This window comes from Liolophura sinensis, chromosome 7 (genome assembly GCF_032854445.1).
Source record: "Liolophura sinensis isolate JHLJ2023 chromosome 7, CUHK_Ljap_v2, whole genome shotgun sequence".
Taxonomy (NCBI): Eukaryota; Metazoa; Mollusca; class Polyplacophora; order Chitonida; family Chitonidae; genus Liolophura; species Liolophura sinensis.
In genome coordinates, this window is record NC_088301.1 from 20,223,198 (window position 1) to 20,248,203 (window position 25,006).

Consider the following 25,006-nt stretch of genomic DNA (forward strand, 5'->3'; position numbering starts at 1 on the left):
TGCATTTTCCAGGCTGAGCAATGATTATCTTTGGGAAGAATGAAATGTTTACATGGTTAAGGTAATGAAAGACAAATTCAACTTTGATATACTGTTATACCTGTAATAAACGTCTGCCTTGAGCTTGGTACACGTCTACAGATGTAGTAGATATCGTCTTGCTGGACATCAAAGATTACTGAAAATATTTATTTGCCAACACGCAGAAAAGATCTTCAAGTAAACTTCCGTACATTATACGTGCAGCAAAAGTTAACATTTTCAAAGTTTTATTATCGTACTTCTCACATGTACAGTTACTCTTTGCAAAATTTTACAATTTTTAGGCCAACAAAAGTTAAAATTCAAAACACTTTTAAACATGGCAGAGAATTGGCCCTAGAGAGGTACGATAGGGAAGTGTAAATTTCAAAAGTTGGAAGTGCGTAGCCGTTGCAGATATCGGTAAAATTTTTATGCCGGTTGCAGTGTTGTTTGCTATTCAGCGTACAGCATTTCTTGAACGCTGTCGACCGTGTCCAGTGCACTCATTCTAAAATAGAAATGTACCTACTGTCTCCGCTGAGATTGCATCTCTAACATACTTGTGTGCCATGCTTTTTACAACTGCGACGTGGAAAGCGAGGCTCGTGCATTACGTCACCTGATCTGAGATGACGACTTTCGCCTTGTGTAAACAACTGAACGTGATGGCGAACGTACCGAACTGCTGAGTAGTGCGCTTTTTACCAGCGTTCGTGAGTGTTATTATCATCTGCGTCCGTGTTCAAGCTGACCCTCAGCGATTTAAATATATTAACACATTTACCACTTGATCCTGCATAACAGAATTCAGAGGGGATACAACCATAGTTATCGTGGAGACCTCATTGTGTACTCGGCGCTGGATGGCCCAAGGCGTAAACTGATATACAAGACTTTTACCTTACCCAGTCAATTAGACTGCAGTGATATCCTTTTTCTCATATGCCGCACGAAGAGCAGTGACCTGCTTTGTCTTTATCTCTACAGAAAAGCTACCGATTGCGTTGGCATACGCGATTTCTTCCTCGAACTTTCTTTTCATGCTGTCTTTCGTGAGCGCCGCCATATTAAATAACTTAATATTCATTAGCTAATACGTAAGTAAATAGTCCATTTTTAATTTGGAAGTTGAGATACTGGTAGTTGCTTGATTTTTATTCTGATGCTCCTCTATCAACAATTATCTGCAAATTTTGGGGGAAATCACTGCGCTGATGGCACCCATCTGTACACGAGCCTTGTCTCGGTACCGTAGGATCACGTACAAAGACGCGTGATCTCGAATGCAGAGCACTGAGAGGAACACATCGGAAATGCCTGGGCTCCATCTCTACCGCCACCAGATAAGCTCGGTGGTAATGTCAGGCCTGATTCTCACAGTCTCTGGGGTTGACCTTGCCCAGATGCACGGCCAATCACCAAAACAAACACAAATGGACCCTATCAGGTCCATGACTCTCTCACTAACGCATGCAGCCCCTTGTTATCCTCCAGGTGGTATGGTAACCGATGGGCTGATCGTGTAAGTTGTGGACAATAAACAACACGTTAGTCAGGAGATCCACGGTCCATTTCGTGTTGGAACGCTGTTGCTGGGCAAAGGTGAGCGGGTCAGTGATGGAGGGCTGTGTGAGGAGTCCACTCATGTCAGCTCGACTTCCCACGCGATGCACGGCGGCTAGAACAGCGGACACCCAGGCCGGCACCGTCGCGCTCGGCAGCCTGACTCCAGCTTCATGTGCTTTTGGTGTGTAGGCTGTGTACTACGGTATATTGGACCACACCATGACACGCCACATACTGCTATAATACACTATGCTACACTTAACTACACCTATACATACACTTCGCTATGATATGCTACTAGCCAGCCAGCCAGTACGTCCGGCAGAACGGCGGACGCCCAATCCGGGACCTGCGCGCTCAGCAGCCCGACGGCAGCTTCGTGTGCCGTAGGGTTATACTGCAATACACCATGACAAGCCACGTGCTATATTAAACTACACTACACCACACTTATGCTTATACTTATACATACATTACGCTATGCTATACTTATACTGTACTGCGCTACACTGAACCACACTACACTATACGTATACTATACGGGGACGTCCGTGGCTCAGCTGGTTAGCGCCTAGCGCAGCGTAATGATCCACGAACCTCTCACCAATGCGGTCGCAGTGAGTTCATGTCCAGCTCATGCTGGCTTCCTCTCCGGCCGTACGTGGGAAGGTCTGGCATCAACCTGCGGATGGTCGTGGCTTACCCCCGGGCTCTGCCTGGTTTCCTCCCACCATAATGCTGCCCGCCGTCGTTAACATATACTATACTATATCTTATACTATACTATCGCCTCAGTGAATGTTTGGAGCTTTATAAGTCGCATGCTAGCCATATAACAGGAAGAGAAAAGTAAAACAGATCTGAAAATGTGATGTAACCTTAATGAGTGTGTCAGTAGCTGTAGGTCACAGTTATTGTCAGTTTCGCTGCTTGCTGTGAACAGTTTCTTTCAATGGGACCGATTCCCCGCCTTACCATACCAAGTCCTTTTGTATCCAAGGCTTTTACATATACTCTTAATGGAGGTCAGTTTATTCGCTTTTTTTCACAGATTCTTCTCAGTATCTCAGCGAAGCGCGGTAGTTTAATGTTCTCTCTGTAACTAGATTCATGGTAATAGAGCTTATTTTCATGCAGAAGTCCGTGAAGTGATAATAAACCAAGAAGATCAAATATAACGTCACACGAAACCATATAAATGTTTAACTAACATACAAAGCTCATGTGACGTTTTCATCTCTAAAACGTAGGTCAACAATGCTGGAATAAAACAAGGTAGAAGTAAATTGTTATCGAATTCTATTTGGTCAATAACAGGATCCTTGGTTATAAAGCTTATATACATGCATAAATCTGTAAAATAATAACAAAGAACAAGTATAACATCCCATTAAAGCGCCTAATTCTTTCATTAGCAGTCAAGCGAGTTTCTAAAAAAATGTTTTCTTCTCTAAAACACAGGTAAACAGCAATACTTGAATAATACAAGGCAGAGGTAGAATTGTTAGCCAATTCAGTTTGGTCAGTTGAACTGAATTCAAGATTCATGAAAGCCTATACATACAAAAGTTAAATTTTAGACTGAGGTTAAGAGTATCAAAATGTCAAACAGACAGAGCATCACATCAAAAACAAATCAAATATTAGTAAATGTATGCACATTTTACCATTAAATTGGCGCATCCGTTTGAAAGTCTTGGGTCGACAGCGCCACATGGAGACATTTAATGTCAAAATGTTGCCCTCCGCGGTCCAGCGAAGACACAGAAAAACGGTATTTTACATTAAAATGGCATGTTACTTTAGCTTTATAGCTTGTAAGGCGATAACGGGGAAAACGGAGGACTATGTCATTTTAACGTTAAATTAGCGCGACAACACGTCACCACAATATCTTAAATATCAAATAGCACGTCCTTGTTGGACAAATCAAGCACGACGGCGCAAGGGAACGATGAGCACAGTGGTCTTCAATAAAACAACCCTTCCTGCTAGCCATGTGGCTATACAGGTGCATATAACGTTGTCGGCAGTTAGATGACCGCAGTGCTGTGGTCGATGGCTTTAAAACCCCCGTCTCAATGGCTTCAAGACCAAGTCTGGTGAAAATATACGTAAGGCTATTGACACTTCTTTTGCGAGGTGTTGGCCCGGTGCAAATATAGTGTGGGACGTATATAATGGGTGCTGTCTTCAGCATAGCGTTCCAGTGAAGCAGCGCCATAAACATGTCGCCTTCGTTGCCTGAGGCAGATAACCAAAATAATGTCAAACGTTGCGATGAGTCCAAAACAAATAAAGCACCGTTAGGCCATGACTGTTTAGGTGAGTGTGGTGTAGTTGGTATCGGCGTCGGTGCCTAGCCTGGAGGACCGAATCTTATCGTACTCCTTTTCGGGGACAGTCTCGTAAGGATGCTCCTCATCGGTTATCATATTATAGTACGTCACGGGGTCGGTCCATGGCTCCCTGGTGCGGTTGGGTACGTCAGGGTGGGAGACATCATGGGTAACAGCGGTGTTCTCAGCAGAGGCCGCCGGTCCCTGTGACTGACCAGGCTGACGCCTTTTTCTGAAAGACATCGTATTTCATAAAACTTCAGGATATTGAACATTATTATTTGTATGTCCAAAAATGCATTACATAGGTTTCAAATATAGATTGTTTCATATTTTCATTGGTATAATATCTAAACGTAGTGTGGTACGTTCAGTGATATGGTGGAATATAAATCTGACGTCAGGAGACCTTCAAGATGTACGGCCTCCAATCTAGTGTGCACAGTTTAAACTAGGAGACAATAATTCTCCAGAATTGTTGTGAAATAGATTGAATTGATCATAGAAACTGTAAATTTCACAGTAGAATATCTTTTCAGTACGCCAGGAAAACAAAAATACTCTAATATACACAGAGAAAAAAATAAGCTGTGTTACTATATGTGTCTGACCAAGGAAATAAAAACTAAATGTATAAAGTTCGTATATATGTAGTTTAATTTTAAATATGCGCATAGATTCTTAAATGACTGTGACAGCATGGTAAATAAGAGATAATATTTTTACTGAAAACTTACACCCAGAGGACGACTGAAAGAGTAATGAGAGCAGCTGCCAGAATGACGCCCACCACACAGCCGATAATGACATTTGTGTAATCAACGGTGAACTCTGGAAGCAACACAGAAGAGTAACTATTGAAACAAGCGCAAATTTGTAATAGCTTTGACATCTCGCACACATATTCTGTCATCTTCCAATCAGTCATCTTGTTAATAGAATGGCCTATGGTAAATGATCTCCAAAATTTGGTCAACCGACCGATCGACAGAAAAGTTTGGTCTACTCACCGATCGACAGAAAAATTTTGTGAACTCACTGATCGACAGAAAAGTCTTGTCGACACACCGACTGGCAGAAAAGTTTTGTCCACCCACCGACCGACGGAAAAGTTTTGTCGACCTACATTCTTATCTTACACAGAAGAATAAAGACATTACAATATGTAATCGACAAGAAAATATAAAACATGAATTTCACCTCGATAATGTGGATTTACGACGAGGATTATCTTCCCCATAATGTCTTTTTCCACAGATGAAATTTTGCATTTCCCTTGCAAAAAATGAGTTATAAACTCACTTTAAGATAATGAAAGAGGGAGGAAACAAAATGAAATGGGAGGGAAAATAAAACCAAAGTAAGAGGACAACGTTAGCTGTGTCATTCTCAAAAAAGCGTTTCTTTCATGTCCAAGTGAATATGGCAACATATATATGTTAATCTGTAAAGTAAACTAAAACATCCTCTAATGTTTTGATAGTAAAACTTATTTCAGCTTCACTAAACCTCAGATTCGGTTACACTGACATTCCTTACCCTGACTGGACAGACAATATTAATGCTCTTACAGGACCATGCTTGTTAATCTTATAGAACAAACGGCTTTAATATCAACCTTACCAACAGCAGTTGCTATTTGTTTCTGTTGACATGCATGCATTTATTTCCAACACCAGTGGCAAAACTGATTATTATATCTGACCACCTAGTCTCAATGATCATGTGTGGAACATAGTGGGGAATAGTGTACCAGAATGGAGATTCAAACGATATGGTTTTGCTCATTTTTATCAAAACAACTCAGCCAAAAAGTACGCTGTTATCAAGATGACTTAGCTGCTATAGTCTATTTATTTCAGAGAGTTGCCTGTATTCAGCTCTGGGCAAAACCAGTCATACACGCTAGCAAAATTGCCTTTAGACAGTAACACGTAACAACCCAAAGTCTACACACCGACACTTTGGATTTATATGTTATTACAAGGAAATTACAGTTAGGACACTTTTCTCAAATCTTAATGTTGAACTCTATAAGCTCAGTTTCGACTCATTGCCTTGGGTAACGTCAAAATTATTCAAAAACAAGTTGTATGCTGGACAATGGGCGTGGAGAATAATTTGTTTTGCAATGGCTGTACTAACAAGTGATTAGAATAAACTCCATACAATAACACAGCCTACACTACTATCTCTGCAAATAACTAGATGGCTTTAATTTCCTTATATACACCCCTAAAACTATAATGCCATGAGATCGTATACTACAAGAGAAAAAGTAAAAATGATTTTTTAAGGTTATATTATATTAAAACGTGCGAACGAGTTCAAATATGGCAGTGTCAGAAACAGTAAATTCAACAGTTCAAGAAACTTTTTCTCACCCTCTTTCAAAACATGTTGAATTTTGCCCAATACCCAGCATACTATGGCCACTGGCTTTGGAATAATTATGACGTGGGGTAAATTGGTTCTGGCCGTCGAAACCGATGTTATGGACTTTATTTTGTTTAAATGATTTCCCTCGTTTTTTTCTGAAAACCTTAAAAACATGCAAACAACCAGAAAGTGAGAACTGTAAACTTTGCAGTATTAAATGAAACAATATCTCATTAGCATAATACGAATTAACACTTTGGTTTTTCAATCAGTTTCGTGAGGCCCCAATCGCTGTCACTAACCTATGTCACAAAATTTCCCGGCGTGCCCCGGTTGACATCCACCCTCACAGGCGCCGGTCTGAGCGTTACACGGCTGTTCCAAGCAATACTCGTTACACGTTCTGACACAGTTATCTCCCCATAATCCTGGTTGACAAGCTGTAAGAACACGAGTTCAGATAAAAGTGCAATGTATTGGTAACCAGTTATTTGGACAACGTGAATCTCTCCACAATGACGTCATGGTACCAACACGAGCCTTTAAATTGAGTAAAATCCAAGCTTTAATCATATAGGTTTGTAAAGATAAACGTTTACACGGTAACCTCCCCATCACCCTGGTTATATTACCTGTGTCACAGAGTTCCCTGTTTAAGCCTTTAAATAGATAAGTTCCAATTACAAAAGGGCGATAAAAAAAGTTACCTGTACGTCATGGACAACGGGCTGGTATTTCAAAAGCCTTGTGTCCTGTATGCAATCAAGAGAGACGGAAATGCGAATGTTGGTGTACCTACTTCGGCAGTACATACCGGCTTATTGTACAAAACATTGCGTGGTATCAGCTCCCTATTTGCATTTATTACTCAAAACTCTGTCAGTCTTATAGTTTCATCAGCTGGGACATTTCCAAGAAAAAGGGCAAGAAAAAGACCGCCATTTCTGAGCCAATGTCACATTCTAGACAAATCATACTTTCCCATTTTCTAATCTTCTGCACAAAGCCTGAATCCACTGTTTCCTGTTTTGAGGACATAAGCCGAACCCATTTTCCTTTACCCACTGTGTTAGGAACGTGGGATCCATTGGTGATAATCCACTCACCAACTGTCACAAACGTATCGCCACATTGATGATTAAACCGCGCAACTTTCCGAAAGAAATTTAACTTTCTCGAATTCACAGATCTCTACAATTCAAACGAATTGTAAACTATTATGGCATATACCTACCTTCTTTACAGAGGTCACCCACCTGGGCAGTCTGGGGATGTACGACATAATGCAAAGTACACTAGCTGGATTAATATTACACGAAATGTAAACGTAAATGTGAACTAAATTATGTACGCTTAGTTTGTCTGATAAATGGCGGACACAGGGCATTGTGTCTTTCTGTGTTGACGGGTTTCCCAGGGAAATTCTTTCTAAACCCCAAAATCACAAATAAAGAACACTGGACTTTAAGGACTAACTGTCAAATTCTAAAGATCATCCAAATTTTCTTAAAACTTAACCTTAAAACGCAATATTCTTCTCAATCTTACACGCTTCACCTGAGAAAGATTAACACAGCTTCCTACGGGAGTAACACGAATAGACATTTCTTTACCCTAAATCATGGCTACCTCCATACCTAAATCGAGTTAGAACCAGTGATTTACGTTCACAACGAGGTCCTGTATATCCTATGGCACAGCGAGGATTCTCCAAGGGACAGTCTCCACTTACCCCGTCACAGACAGCTCTGCCATGACACTGACCACAGGTCTCCTTACAGTCAGGACCCCATGTATACGAGCTGCAGTCTGGTCGTGAGACGAATGTATAACACGTTCATCTTATACTTATATTCAATCAAAAAGCAGCATTATATAATTGTACTGAATCCAAGTTATAAATTTTAGCGGAGAGTGTATAACAGTTATAGACCCACTATAAATCACTCCCGTCTGTCATGGGCTCGCAGTCACAGAAAGCGGACAATATGGAAAACGGGTACATCCGGGGCAAAGTAACCTCAGTATGTAAATTTAGGTTTCACTACATATACAGGTATCCACATCCCCTGTTACAGCTTTGTTATGGAGCCTCTCAAGCGAAAGCATGATGTGATGAGACGATGGCATTAAGTGATGGCACGATGGCACGAAGTTATGACTAGCATAGTACCATCGCAGTCATCGCGTAATGCCGTTGTCTCATCGGCCTTAAGATAACGTTGTGCATTATGGTACATACATTTTATTACTTTAGTTTATATATAGTCTAACTGAATTTTCCTTGCAATAATGTAAACGTGCAATATATATTATGGTGTTACAAAAAATTTACACTATCATCACTGCAATATTTTTGTGCAATTCTGCATCAGTCACATCAACCCAGTGCACAAATCTGTAGACTAGTCATATCCCATTAATTTCTTATCTCTGCTACTCTTCAATTAAGACCTGAATAACCTGTGCATATTTTAAGTTTACCTGTTATTTGTATGTCTACCAATTGGTTTTATAGTGTTCTCACTCATGTTGTTGTTTTGTTTTAGTTTGATTCATTAAAATGAATGCAACACTAACAATTTTTTATCTGTCTGTTTGTGTTCGGTGAAGACAAAATATATTTTGTAAAATGGATGACATTTTGCAAAATGATTTGGTACGACAGGGACAGAATCTATTGTAAGGGTACTTGTATCGGAGAGCAAAGATGAGAAACAGCTGGCTTGTCAGTCTGGTACTTGGCAAGAGGACATATTTCACCTGTTACGTGTGACAATTTAGTAGCTACCACACTGTCGTCGCTGCCTTGGTTTTACCCTCTATGTTGCACTTCCTTAATTATATTGTATTCCTGTATAAAGCAAGATTCTGCGTTTCCGCTAGGCGTGGTCCCTTTGCATTGTTTAAATGTTAGCGTGTGTTAAATTAGATGACAACACAGTACTTTGACTACCGGTAATTCTAAACCATGACGTCAATTTACACAATTGCATTGTTTTACTTAATTCTTTTAAGACATTGGGATTGCGGACCTGTAATGTGCTACTATTTAAAAAAGAACCGCGATGCTCGGCTTTCCAAACTGCCTATAGATAGTTCAATGTCCCCAGAAACCGTTTCGATCGTTTAAACGTCGAAAATCGAAGAAAAACGGTAGATTTTGGTGATCAGACATCAGAAAATCTAACCCAACCACGGCTGAGCCACCTTTGTGATGTAGGCATCTTTTTGCGTACAACACAGACAATCGCCATATTTTTACAGCTAATTTCGATATTATTCCATCCCAATGTATGAATTGTAAGTGGAGTAACACGCAGGATACTGTAAAGTTACATGCCACAGAAAATGCCACAGGGTGATCATCGTAAAAATCCTTTGATCACGGAGGACTCGATCGCTCGTAGTCGTACATGTATGTGACTTGCTAATTCTCCCATGCTATGCAAAAAGAAAAGGCCGAAGGATGAGGCTTATATCGCCCTCCCCAAAAAACAAATGAAAAAGAAAAGAAAAGTCGGGACTATCACTCACGGAATGCAGTAGTTGTTTGGTTACTTGCTTGTTTGAAACAGCAGAAAGTGACCCGAACTGTAGGGTGACGCTGGAATTGCCACGAGGCTACAGGGGCGGCCCTCCTGTTCACACCAGACATAGCGGGCGCGGGATACCTTACAGCATGCCGTATCTTGATGCCCGTAACGGGACTCAGGTAAAGTTCAAATTGGCATTTTATCAATCACTGTTTCTGTTCAATATAATTCAAGCCTTTTTTTTTGATGGTAAATATTACAGGTAAGCTCTATTGTTACTTTCACCGCTGTTGAGCGACTTTTCCACCTCGTCACTACAACTCACGATCCGCTGGCCCGATATCACAGATCCTCGCGTCGCAGCGGGTATCGCTCGACTTGGCCATAAAAATTTATAGTCTGTGGGCTGTGAAACCATGCCCAATATTCCACGGGTACAACCATGTCCAATTCGTGGGTCACAAATCAGAGCGGAGCGCGTTTGCGTCATTTACGCATGTAAGCGAAAATCTCTCTATGTTATGCTGTACACGTTCTTCAAGGATCTAAAACAACTCCGGTATCTTTCAAAATATTTGTTGCAATACTGTTTTACTTGTAGACTTTTCAGGGTGCCAATAAGGAGGTGCACACGTAAGGTAATTATAGAGTAAGTCTATAATTACGATGACTAATCGTGGAAGAACACACGTTGGCCTAATGTATGGATTCGGCAATGCTTTGCAGGGCTATTCAATTCATAATCCTGTCTGGTGCTACTGGCATGACATCACCCGGCCAGGCCTTTGCGTCGAGAAGTCAGGTAGAGGGTCCAAGTTTAATGGAATTTTTTAGACTAGAAATAGCTAAGATAATATTTTTAAAATGCAGCTTACAGACTAACATAACATAAGTAGTGTGCCTTGAGAACATTTAGTGTGAAAATAAAGTAGTTGGGGATCGCCTTTAAGCATTTACATGAACAGTTAGAAAAAAAGTCCAACTGAAGTAAACTGACAAGTATTGAGGGTGTAATTCACCGGTGACCATTTGCTAGCTATCACACTATTGTCGCTTCTCTGATTTTACTCTCTATTCTGTACGTCTTAAATTATATTGTTTCGCTGCATAAACCAGGACTCTGCTGATGGACTAAGCATCGCCGGGGCCTTGCCCCTTTGCTTTGTTTTAAAATTTTGTGTGTTAAATGTAATTGCAATTCATCATTTTTAGTAATTCTAGGCCAGTCCAGTTAATTGCAATTCAAATCGCTTCATTTTTTTAAACCTATAATTCTGTTCAAGCCTGGGCGCTGGAGGGTGTGTAATTTGCTACTATTTAAACATTTTAATGAACAATTAGAATAAAACCCCAACTGAAGTGAACTGACAAGCGGGCGTATTTCATCCCATACATGTGACTGTGTGTCAGCCATCACACTGTCGTGGCTCTTCCGGTTTTGCTCTGTATGCTGTACGTCTTTGCTTATATTTTATATTTGAAAGAGCAGAGTCGTTATATGATGCATGAAGCAACGGGTGATAACAAAATCAGGTCAACATTTACCTGCAAAAATAACCAAAGAATTGAGAAGATACAGGGTATATAAAGCGCGAAATTAGGACGGGATCATGCAAAGAGAAGAAGTTATCAGTTTTCAAACACTTACTTAATGTACAATTGTAACCCTGAAACCCACTCTCACACCTGGGTGATAAATTCGGACATTCACTGGTGTCCTTGTCACAAGCAGTATTAATCCAGCAATGTCCACATCCCTCATCACAGTCTGTACCCCATCGGCCATTCGCACACTCTGGTGAGTAAAAAACACAATGATATTGTTAATTTCATATTTCTTAAAGTAAAAATCACATTCACGAATACAATCAAGCTAAAGGACACATTTTAAATATAGTGCATAAAAAATTTAGAGTCCAGGAAATCTTATATCTCAATCACTGAGATTAGCGTCGTATAGAAGACACATATGTCTTGAATATAATTATAATAATTAATACATCGTGTCAATATTATATATAGTATTTCTCAACAATAGTAATTACAACATAATTTTCTCATAATAAATGAAAGTTTCAAGTAGAGTAAAAATATTGTTTACTTTGAAAAGAAGGTTTTATAAGGGTTTTACAGTTTTTCCTGGTATAAACACATACTGAATATGAACGGCGAAACATACGACATACACATAACTTAAGTCCAGACGAAAATATAATTCAGCTAACCTATATCTGTCTACGTGTGACAGCAAATCTATCGTCCGACACAACATAGAGCACGATGGATGACAATCGTATGTTTTCACAGAAACTGTTCAGTAATTACGCTAAAACAAACTTTCTCGGCCTTTACAAGAGTAAGTACATCTACATTGTGAAGTTTGCAGATTTGAGTACTTGACTGCCGCTTACTTTCACACCGAAGTCCATGGTCATCACATTGAAAGCAGTGGGTGTCTGTCACACATTCCTTGTCACACATCACTCCATACCAGCCCTCGGAACAAACTGTAACAGTGGAATAATAATAATAAACTATCGCAAGATAGTAAAAAGAATCGTATGATTATTAAAACCATCAAAACTACGTAAAGATCATCAGATATTGTAAAAAACTATTAAATAATCATGAGAATGATCAGAAAATGGAGTATGTGGATTTAAAGGTCTGGTGAAGAGTTCCAGCAAATCAAAGTTTGATGAGCGATTAGTCTTGCTTACCAAACAGACGTACTTCACAAAGTGTCAAAAATGACCCCAGCGGTAAACTTATCCGGACCGTGTTTCCTGTTCTCGGCTTACTGTCGTTACATCTACCGTTGATGATGTTCCCAGGACCGTAGTCACTGTCTGTCGTGTCTGTATAACATGTACTGTAGCTCTGATTGTTGGTTCCCACACTCAGAGTAAAGCCGTTCAGTCGGCGACCGCCTGGAATGTATGTACAAGTAACATACATTACCGGACTGTGTTCGTGTGAGATAAATTCATTTAGCTGACAACATAAATAAGGACGTCGAACTTCCGGTTAACCTAAAAGGTCTCATCTTGAGACTACTATGGCCAAAAAGTGTCAACTGCTCAAGATTCTAAAGTTTATCTGCAATGAACCCCATTGACTTCCTTTGCCTTATATGACGTACAGTCATCAGTACTGGCTTCTTTTCTTTGGAGTTTACCGCATACTTGATACAGGAGAGAGGAAACATCCTATCAATAACGCATATACACGTATCAGCGATGTTCGGCTGTGTGCTTTCAGTTTCTCATGGCTTTTGTTGAAAGTAAATAGATGCTTGTTGAAGGGAAACGTTTCTTTGACACCTGTAAGATACTTTCCTCCACAATTATTAGTTACAAGCATTGCTATATTGTATTTTTATATTTTTTGTTGAAGTAACGCAAGGAAAAATTTATCTCATGCATCGATTTATAATCAATTATAAATGTTATCGGTGAAAAAAACCTACCGGTACGTGTATCAAAACGTACCGGAACGTATATTGGTTTTTATTAACTTCTACTACGAAGTCATAAGCTTCTTCGCATTGCATTAGCCACTATTTTCACATTATCACACTCGATATGAGAATAAGGAAACAGTTATTGTTTAAATTTATACTCATCTAGAAAACAAACATCCCGATGATCCACAATACTGTTCACAATAATTCATGTTACATATACACGTGTAAAACTGTAACTCGAAACCAATCACATTCCATACCTGCAGGCCCGAAACATAATCAGGAACAACTTGTGATAGTCACGTGACATCTGTGATCAGACTTGGGGAATCTTCATTGCGTAAAACCAATTGAGAATTGAATCACGTAACTGGATCACTTAACACAGACCCACAGGCCCTTGTATCAATTTAGATCACACCTAAGACACAGGTTTACTGCAAACACTGTCGTGCCCCGGCTACAGCGGGTTTGCCATGCAACGAAAACAGTATCATACGTGACCCACATGTATCTTACGGGTCTGTCATTGCATATTAAAGTAGAGCATGATCATTTCGAATTTTATTACGAGCTCAATTGTAAGGAAAGCCCTATTTACGTCCAACACGTATTAGCAATATTCCAAATGGGTACAATCACTTACATGATTTGGGTCCGTTACCACAATCTCCGACCCTGTTGTAAATCTGAAATGTGTAAATACTGTACGTCCTGTTCAGTATTACCCCCCACGAGACTGGTGAAGCAAGCTTGGTGTGTGTACAAGGTGTGCTCTCCAGAGTATGACCCACTTTACCGTCCACGGCGAATTCCGATGTGTAGAACCGCTTAGTGTCATTATAGTCAGATGATTGGTACGTCATCTGGTGCAGCGCCACATTACCTACGAAGTCAAATTGGTGCATTTTCTGATTTAATATTGCACATCAACTCGTAGACTATAAACATCATGTACATGTAAGTAAGAATCACCAAATGTAAAAGGGATTATCGTGATCTGCTTTCATTGGATCTGTATTAAGGTATTTAATGGACATGTTCTGAAGAACACGTGGCGTTTTCTTCAGACCTGTCCACGAGATCACAGAATGACTCACTCACTACACCGATATAATATGGACAGATTGGGAATTTTTTTAGATAGAAACAATTGACAAATGTACAAGATCTGCCTTCCCAAAATAGGAATGAAAATCTAACACAAACTGTAAAACAGCAACTGTTTACCATATTTATAGACTGCTTTAGTTTTCACATAAACCTAAAATGGAGATTGAGCATTATGTCCAGGGTTGAGAGAAGATAGCTCTTTCTGATCTCGTGCCCAGCAAAAGATCGATTTCGTAAAAACACTACATGGAGTTTGAACGAGTAAGAATGGGTTCTAAAGTTTTCTCGTATTTCCGTATATCATTCACCATATACATGGGCCTCTGTACAAACCCACCTTCATGCATGCCAAGTGAGACCCAACTTTTACATCCAAATCTCACACAAAAATGACACTTGTCGTATACAAGAATATTTCACTTGTACGACGGCGGCCATCATTATGGCGGGAATAAAGGGGACAGAGCCTGGGGGAAACTCACCACATCCCCTGTTGCTGGCAGATCTTCCCACGTACAGCCGCATTCAATATAGAATGTTTTCAGTACATGTAGGAATGAATGAGTTCAGAAAACGGCCCTCTACTTCGCGCGAAAAACGTCTGTATCTCATCACAACCCTCCACAAATTTTGATTGCAAAAAAGTTACTAGAGTGACTGTTAAATGGTTAACTTTTGAAAAAATAACTGTGTTGTGGCTGGCTTTTTGACATCTAAAGGGTAGGTATGACTTCATTTAAGTGAAACTTTCACACCCACGTCGAAAATTTCATCTTTATAATCAATAAGGTAACAAGTGATTCATAGAGAAATAGCCAAAATGACCACTGGTTGTTTGTTTTCCCTTGTTACACGTTACTATTTGGCCTTAATTATTACTTTGAAACAATGGACTGATACTGGGGATAGTCTCCATGTGGCAAACAGAATTATATATTTGAAGAACAAGACTTTGTGAAATCTGAGAGTAGTCTTGCTTTCATTTACATAGTTCAAACTCGTACCTTTACTATTTATAGTGTTAGCATGCTTTTAAAATTATCTGGAACGATAAGGTGGAGAATCGGCACCAGAGATGTACGATCTCTGTGCAAATTTCTCAGTGCACTGGTATAAATAGCTGTTGGAAGCACCCATTAATTGATTTTTTTTGATTGATTTTTTATTCACCTCGATGGAATAGATTACACTCATGAATAAATAAACGAATGGTGGGAATAAGCTTGTTTTATTCCGTAACAATGTAAACAGATGTACTTAAATAGGAAAACATAGTAGACGTGATATATAATAGTAGACATGTAGAGTATTAAATTATTTTAAAAGTATAATAATGCGTCATGCTAATGTAATAACGTATGTGCAACATACCAAACAAGTAGAAACTAAATTTACAATAATTATTTTTTTGCCTCAGATTTACATAGAAAGGTTGGACGAACTAGCCGTAGGTTTGTTGGTAATTTGTTCCATTTCCGTGGGCATGATATATATATGGCATAATAAGATAAATTGCTCCGATATATCGGCCCATAAAAATCCATAAAAGGTCGACCTCTGGTATTGTATTTATGGGTGTGGTCCATTTTGGTCAAATCAAATGAGTTTCTCTGTGGGATACATCCTTGATTAAAGAATTTATGTGACTGTAATAAAGTTGAATACAGTAAGTGATAGAATTTCAGAATGGCGGAAAAGAGGTGCGCTATGTTGAAGTCTTTTGGATAGAGTAACGGTGCTTGATTTTGCAAACGCTGGATAGGCTAGAGATGAGAGATGTAAGTGTTACCCCATATGATATTTCCACAGGAAAAAGAAAGGTTGATGACTGATTAATAGAGGATAAGGAGAGTTTTCGTATTGACGACATTTTTATATGGTTAAGTATCCCTATGTTACAGGATGCTTTTGTACAGAGAGAATCAATATGTGTTGTCCAACGCGGCTTATTGTTAAAAAAATGCCTAAGAATCTAAATTTCTGAGTTTTTCTAAATTATTATTCAAAATGGGTAAAAACTGGTAATGCATCTGTTTTTTTCTTAGTCAGGGGTAGAATAAAATGTATTTTGTTTTGTTAATGTTTAAAGACAGACGATTTGCACAAAAGCCAGGTATTGAGTTTCTCCTGTTTATGAGACATTGCTTTTATAACGGTTGTAGTGTCTTTGGCAGAGAGGATCAGATGAAGAAGGTTAGTCGATTCTGAAATGTCATTTAAGTACAAAAGAAAGAGGAGATATCCAAGAATAGAACCCTGTTGTACACCAAATGTTAAATATTTTAGTTTAGAGAGTGTATTATGAAATTATACACGATGAAATCTGTTTGATAAATAACTCTTGGGCCAATCATTACAAACACTCTTGAAGCCGTAAAGTTCTGATTTCTTAAGTAAAATATCGTGATTAACGGTGTCAAAGTGTTAGGATAAATCAAGAAAGGTGACAATAGAATACTTTTTATCTTCCCTGGCAGAATTAAGTTTATTGTAAAAGGAACAAGCCGTGGAATATTTTACTAAAGCCTGTAAGCACTGATATCGGCCTATAATGTACGAATTTGTCAGGTTTTCCAGTTTGGATATGGGCATATTTGGTATATTGAAATTTTCTCAGCCTTTAAGCAGTTTGGTATACACCCTGACGAGAAAGTTTATTATATGTGAAAAGGGAGTACTTATATTGTCGGAACTAGATTTTAAATTTTGACGGGAATTCCATCTGACGGGTTTTAAGACCTGCAATGACGATTTTTCGTCAGAGAACGCGATGATTGGAAAGGAAAAATTTCTGACTACAGGGCCCTCCAGACAGTCTTAAAAATTTTCTCGTTCTTGTGGAATTTAGAATCCAGTTTTAAATGACTAAAAATATTCATTAACTTTGTTGGCGATTACAGTATTGTCGGTTATATCTGTATCATTTATTGATTAATTCATCTTTTGTTTTCCAGGTACTTTTTGTGTCATGATTATATTTCTTGAATTTCTTTTCTCTCTGAACCCTTACCGGCTTTGTAGTCTGTGGACTGAAAAATAATTAGATTTCATGACTTCAAAAAAAACACTTTAGATGGGCGGCGATGATTAAATTTGAAAAGATCTATATTGAAGTCACCCATAATATTTTTTTTGGTTTTCCTTTTGAAGAATGATTGGAATAGATAACATATGCTTATTGAACTCTTCCAAGTATTTGTCCGGTGGTCGACAGACAATGTTGGACAGATAATTTTTATTGAGAATTTTTGCCTCTACAAAAAGAGATTCATAGCAGCCAGTGTTATCAAGAAAACACAGATCTTCCGTGAAGAAAGCAGATGCTATGTTAGAATTAACATACAGCATAAGCTCTCCACCTTTACGATTTTTCCTTTGCACAGAAAAGCTTCTGTGTCCAGGAATATCGAATAGGGAACTAGATATAGAGGACAACATTCAGAAAATCCCAGAACAGAGAAGAGATAATGTAAATTGTGAATAAAGCTCGATATCTCTTATCGTTAAGTTATATAATCATAGAAGAGATGGCTGCTTAGTAATAATAGCCCGCCAAAAATCTACTCTCGATCAAAGCCGCCAATTTCGGGGTCAAACGATGTTTTCAATTAAACGTATGAAGAAAGACGTTTACCAAACAAAATATTTTTACTGAAATGCTCACGTATGAATTTGCACGTGCTGTCAAAGTCTCGTGTTGGTTAACCTTTGTCTTTACATGTAAAACATTAACTTTATAAAGTAATCAGTTTTGTCATGTTTTTGGCAAATTGAAAATACTTGTTTTGTCGACGTCTGAAGTCTTCGTGGTACAGTGAACTAACGAAGTCACTTTGGAAACCACGTAGGACTTGAAAAACACTTCCAATCTTAGTGGCCCATTTCTCCTTTTTGACTAGAAGCATTTTTTGTGAGGCTAAAGATATAAGCCAACTTGTATCAAGTACGCGTTTTTATGAATAATAAGCAGTAGTTGTTAAGGTATGCTAATACTTAACATGTGGTAACAAAACTGAAAAGGTATTTCAGTAACTAGAGCATACAGACTACCATGTTTCGATTGTATGACCTAAACACGGATATATACTCGGTTCATTGCCAGGTTTACAAGGGTCATAAGTCGCACATTTGTCATATAACAGGAAAAAAGGATCAATACAGAACTAAAAATAGAAGTGGCCTTATGAATGTGTCAACTGTGGTCAGTTTCTCCTTTTGAGGTGTAGAGTTCCTTGGACTGACTCCGATTCGACGCCTTAACATACCATAATATACAATGTGGTCTAACTATAAATTTTCATTAATTTAAGGAAATTTATTATCCATTATAAGCTGTAACACGTGTACTGAAGAGGCTGATATTTCGTGAAAGGTAGCTATTTAGGAAACTCCAAAATGATAGCAAACATTCTATTGGATTTGCGATGATCTAGTTTTACCAAAACTCTCCGGTACAGTCCCTTTAAGGTTCTTTTGTCTGTAGCAAGACCAACGTCTTATTCGAACCAGCCATCTTGAGCCCCTCAGCATTATTAGTAGGCCATACTCACGTCTCTGACAGGTAGGTCCGTCCCAGCCAGCGGAACAGTTCCCGACACAGCCTTTCTGACCGTCACAGTTCTCGGCACAGTTACAGTTATATCGACAGTCTGCTCCTGAACGCCCAAACCGACATGACTGTCCATCAGCTGAGAGGTAGGAAACAAAATAGGTGAATAGGATCAGGTTTTACAGCAAGGTAAACTGAATTAGCGGAAAGTATTGCAATGGTATAAAAGATATTTTCGCATTCATGCCATTTCCGAGTTACCATTTTATAACTAAACCACTTATTGCTAATTACATGTGAATTCGATTGTTACATACATTAAATAAATCCACATACCTTTTACAGCAAGCAGCATCAAAATGGTGAAGATGAGAAACATTTGCGTCATCATAAACGTACTCCGGATGATTCACAGAAGGAGAGATTCAGTCAAGTTGTTGTCACCGATCTGTCCAACACAGGCTGTGCTGTCTACACCAACCTTTATTAAGCCCAAATCCCTGCGTATTAAGATGGTTGGTTTTAATAAAACCCATTCAGGAAGTGATCATCTATACTCTTGGTAAACTAAAGCCAGATATTCAAACTGTGGGCTAGCTCACACCACACATTCTGTGCAGGTAAGTCTGGTTAGCCTCTAGTCTTTTGTGTTATATGTGTCACACCATTTGCTCTCTTTATGGGTGTCATGAATCGTTTTATTTGTGAGCCTGAATCTGCTTATATGTCTATACACATAACATGTTATGAAATGTCTCAGCTATGCTTTGGTTCAGTGTTAGCTTTTATTTGTCGTCTACGTATCTGCACCCCAGGGAACATTTTGAAATCTCTATATTCTCAGCTTGAGATCTCTTGCTCAAAAATCGGACATTTTAAAACTGATTTTCATTTAAAAAATAAATGGAGATGTATTTAAAGTACGTGGAACTATATTTTGGTATCATCACACAATCTCTATATGGATAATAACTTCTGATTTATTTCATTGTAACGTTATATTTTGTATACTCTGCCTGGCTTGGCACTCAGCACAGAGAGGCTAGAGCAAGAAAACAGGACTGGACCAGTGATAGTATAATGTGACTAGGTGGGGTGTCATGTCTGGTTTCCATGGGTATGATACTTAAGTGGCGGCAACGCTTTGGCGGCATGGATACAGTATTTCTACGTACACTTTAGAACTCGTCGTCATTTGACTGAAAAATTGTTACGTATGACCTTAAACCCCAAGCATACATGTACGCACATACATACACGCATACATACATTTTATTCCAAACGTTTAATTCTATAAGGTACTATAAGGTACTACCTGTATATTCCTACCGGTACAGACAGCAAAGTAAAACGTCTTGTAGCTAACATGTCAGGATTACAAATCTTGAAAAAATTTGGAAACAACAGTCATGCTAGGCAGTAGTCTTTTTGATGATTTGATAATTAATGTTCTGATTTACTTTAACACTGTATCGAGATATGCCTTACTTATGTGTGGAGGAAATAGGTCATAGCCTGACAGAGAGACCCATGTGCATCGGTGAAATACCATCCCTTTAGTAGGACCTGCGACTTTACAAACCCACTCACCCCACACGTTTAACCAGATCTCTCTGTTACAATTTTCTAGCTAAGAAATGTCAATTCTTTAGTGGGTCACCCTTTCCTCGTGGGTTATGAATTATTATATGCTATTTTCTCTTCTCTACATAAGTTTGTCTTTATAATTCAGTGAAATATTCCTAAGTAGGACGTAAACACGTATGATACAAATAAATGTATAAATTAATAAATAAAGAAAACTCTATTCATAACTATCCTGTTTGGATGAACGGAATTGTAACTCCTGTGACCCGAACACAAAGAAGTTAGTGCTCATAAGGTAGCGCAAGTTAGATAATTTAATTTCAGTGATCCACTTTATATCAAATGCCCCAGCCGTACGTGGGGAGGTCTGACAGCAACCTGCGGAAAACAATTAATGATTTCTAGTCAGAATGAATGCAATCCGCTCCTATTATTAGTTGTATTTTTTTTTGCCGTTAGTGGTAGTCATTTTGTGTGGGCTGTTCCTTTTTTGTTTTGCTTGTTGGCTGGTATTATTTTGTAGCAAAGGATTTGGTTTCATTCGACTCTTTTACCAATTTTATTGTCAGACATGGGGTTTTCAGTATGGAGACTATTTATGGTGATGGGTGACGCCATGTATAGCTGAAGTATTTTTCATGTGCATTGTGAAGCTCAGTAGACGATGTGTGTAGGGTTTGTGAACATTATGAACTTCCATCTCCTCTTCTACTATTGGGTAATTATTTATGTACAGTCCACAAATTTTAAGACACACCAGTGGGCAATAGTCCTCCATGAATTGACAATTGCCGATTAACACCTCTTATTGCCTTAGTGCAAATCACTCCATGGAATGGAGTCGCCCTTTCATCTAATTTATATATGTATGTCTCGTCTTCGACCAATTTGTACTTGCCAGTTTGGTATTTTCCCCGTACCGAACGTTCATTGGCTAACACGGATGACGTCATTTTTCACATAAAAAAGCAGGTTATTTTTAATCGAGATGTTCGAATGGTCTATCGTGTGAAGATAGTAACAAATATGTTTTCGAGTATTTCGCGTATAGGGCTTACTACAAGAATAAGTAAGGCAGATATTTTTGTTCAATGACTGAAAAAGTGTTGAGTACGACGTTAAACCCCAAGCATACATAAACATACATTTTTGCTGAGAACATGGTTGATTGAAATCTGCACTGTCAGTTTAGACCAAGAGGTTAGCACTATTGTTTGTGGCTTGTCAGCCAATCAGCTGAATACAGAGAAATTACCATTCAGATTATTATTCCAGAGACGTGCATCCCATAAAATATATATGACACATTAAAGAAACGAAATGAAGTTCATCTTCCGGGTCTTTCTCGTTGTCACCAGCCATAACATACACGCTACTGACTGGAAAACTACATGTTGTTGTCAAAGTTGCCTTTAATCAGTGACACGTAACAACAAAAGCTCTGCACATAAACGTGTTGAAAGTCCATAATCTTGCACAGAGCACTATTTCTAATTCTTAACGTTAAACTGCATAAGACCCTTTTTCTATGGCGAGAAAACATTGTTTTGGGTGATATCATAATTATTTTTAAAAAGTGGCATGCTGGATCCATCTGTTATGACGGATTGTGGCACAAGATATCTAAACTGCTATGGACTTTAATCTAAACCCTGTTTCTGACACTGCCATATTTGATATTGTTGTCAAGTTTTAATATAACATATTTATTTATTTGATTGGTGTTTTACGACGTAATCAAGAATATTTCACTTATACGACGGCGGCCAGCATTATGGTGGGAGGAAACAGGGCAGAGCCCGGGGGAAACCCACGACCATCCGCAGGTTGCTGCCAAACCTTCCCAGGTACAGCCGGAGAGGAAGCCAGCATGTAGTAAAATATAACCTTAATGAATGAATGTTATTTTATCTCTTGTAGTATATGATTTCACGACAATATCGTTTTAGAGCAAGATGTTAGGAAATTTTGGATTGACAATCCGCCCCCTTAAGCGGACGCCCTACCAACTGAGCTATCGGGGCCGGTGGCCGAGGCAATGGGTTCTTGGTGTTGAAACCAATCTTGTGCAGTTTAACATTATGAATTAGAAAAATAAAGTATTCACACTGCATTTTACTCACAATAATATAAACGTACAACGTATCAATGTTTAGAGTTCTGGTTCAGAAAAAACTTGTACATAGCGTGACGCCATAATGTATTCATATGTATACTGACACGCCACCTTATCCCCTCTGCCCTTAACCCCCCGATCAACTTCTTCTTTTCTTTGCTCTAAAATTGAAAAAAAATACTTTAAATTTTATTTTTTGCAAGCAATTTCAGCTATATCTCACACGGTTTTTTTTGCCGGTGTTGATTTGTTTGACTGCACGTCTGTCTGCAACCCAGTGCAAACCGACCAACTGGGCCTATGTACAGAGTTTTGTCTCTTTGTATTGATTGATGGACTTTCTTCATATACAATGCACGTTTGCACTGTTGGGATCTACTTGTGAGGGGTTTTAGATATAGAGTATACATAAGTATGAAAGCTCATATAAAACGATTGTCCTATCGGTGTCTGAAGGGTGCTTGACAATTGGCCTAAGCTTGTTTAGAAAAATGCTTCTTTATCGAATCCATCATATTGATAATACATTGTAATTCTCTTTCATCGGCCAGCCATTTTCTGAAGAAAACACTAATCGTGCCAAAGGTATTTACTGACCTTCTGAGAATAATACTTATTCATTCCAGTGGACAAAGCTCTTGACAATATTATATATGCTGAACTGCTTTACACTTGGATAATATATACAGGAGGACGTCTTATACATTATTGTGCAATGAGAATGGTAATGAGAATGGTAATATTGAAACACGTCTTGATAGTAGATGCAAATGTAGATATATTGTGAGGATAAGGTATTCATGCAGTCTAAGGCTCAGGGCGTTTTCGCTGATTTTCTATGTCTTTCTTTTCACGTGATGTTTATGCACTTCAACTCTATAGTGCATGAGATATCGAGAAAGAAGCCGTGTTTGGAAATTTGTGTATGCCATAAATAGTCATGATGCTTTGATGTACATCACAATTCGGTGTGTTTATATCGTTTGTATATACGCTGCGTATGGAATGAATGAATGAATGATTATGGCTTTACGCCACATCGGCAATATTTCAGCCATATCGTGGCGAGAACATGTTTAAAACCAGGAATCAGTATATGGTTTTCAAGACTGAAGTATGAACATACAAAACAAATGAAAAATGACAGACATGTTTAAAACTAGGTAAAACAATCAAAGCTCTTTAAAAACTTGAAAACCACAAAGCTTTTGAAATTTTAATATGTATATATGAACTAGAAATATCTATGTGAAATAAAATGAAATTATATCTTATGATATAATCCAATATGTTTTAAGTAATTAATGACAGTATCGCCAGCGACACTGTCAAATAAATCAAATATAGAGCTGACTGTGTAGAATCTTTGCCTAATACGAGCAAAGTCCACACAGTCAACGAGAATATGTTTCATGCCGTACTGGGCATTACAACCAACACACTCAGGAGCACTGCTCCCATCTAGGATAAAATTGTGTGTTAGACGAGAATGCCCAATACGGCACCTTGTTAGAACTACTTGGTCCCTACGAGACCTATTAAGAGTATAAGAATTATTGCCAATGACAGGATGAATAGCATGCAGTTTGTTGTGGATCTGCAAATCCCATTCATCCTGCCAAAGGCGACGAATATATTTAAGAATATGATATCTAAAATCAGTGTAACAAATTTTCATCTTCGATATGGGTTTATTAAGGGCAGCTTTCGCCTCCCTGTCCACGACTGTGTTTCCATGGATACCAATGTGACTTGGTATCCAACAGAATACAATATTTTTACCTCTTTTAATTAGATTTTTATGTACGGCTAATATCTCAAGGATGGAAGGATTTTTAAATTTATTATTCTGAATTGCCAAAAGGCAAGAGAGCGAGTCCGTGCAGATCACAGCCCTCTGGGCATGCCCAGCAGAAACATATGACAAAGCCAGAAGTATAGCTCTGGCCTCTGCAGAAAAGATTGAAGATGAGGATGGAAGACGAAGAGAAGTGACCCGCTGTTCTAAGACAGCCGCAGCCGCAACCTTCTCCCCATCCTTCGACCCGTCAGTATATATAAATTTATAATCTGGATAATTAGCCTTTATCTCAGAAAAACTTTGCTGAATTATTAGAGGATTCGTATTTCTTTTGTTATGTTTAGAGGGGACTCCGGAAAAGAAACCGGAGCTATATTCTCAAGCTTGATGCCAGCTCCCACAACGTGGTCCCGAACACGAAGACCAAACGAAGGGATCTTATTAGGACATTTGTTATATTTGTCTACATATAACGGATTGAAAACACAGTCGTAGGCAGGGTTTGTTGGGTGTGCTTTAAGCTTTGTAGT

The 25,006-nt window shown here is 38.7% G+C and overlaps 1 protein-coding gene across 1 annotated transcript in view; it reads right to left on the bottom strand.

Moving 5' to 3' along the window:
• Positions 1-2,872: 2,872 nt before the first annotated feature.
• The window catches only part of LOC135469947 (cell death abnormality protein 1-like), a 116,009-nt gene continuing 93,875 nt past the window's right edge, over positions 2,873-25,006 (bottom strand). Inside the window, exons 4-9 of the mRNA XM_064748606.1 lie at positions 12,565-12,774; positions 12,256-12,351; positions 11,493-11,639; positions 6,611-6,748; positions 4,667-4,760; positions 2,873-4,161 (exon numbers count right to left, since the gene is read on the bottom strand). Coding sequence (XP_064604676.1) covers positions 3,912-4,161; positions 4,667-4,760; positions 6,611-6,748; positions 11,493-11,639; positions 12,256-12,351; positions 12,565-12,774 — 935 coding nt within the window. The 3' untranslated portion in view covers positions 2,873-3,911. The remainder of the gene's footprint in view (positions 4,162-4,666; positions 4,761-6,610; positions 6,749-11,492; positions 11,640-12,255; positions 12,352-12,564; positions 12,775-25,006) is intronic.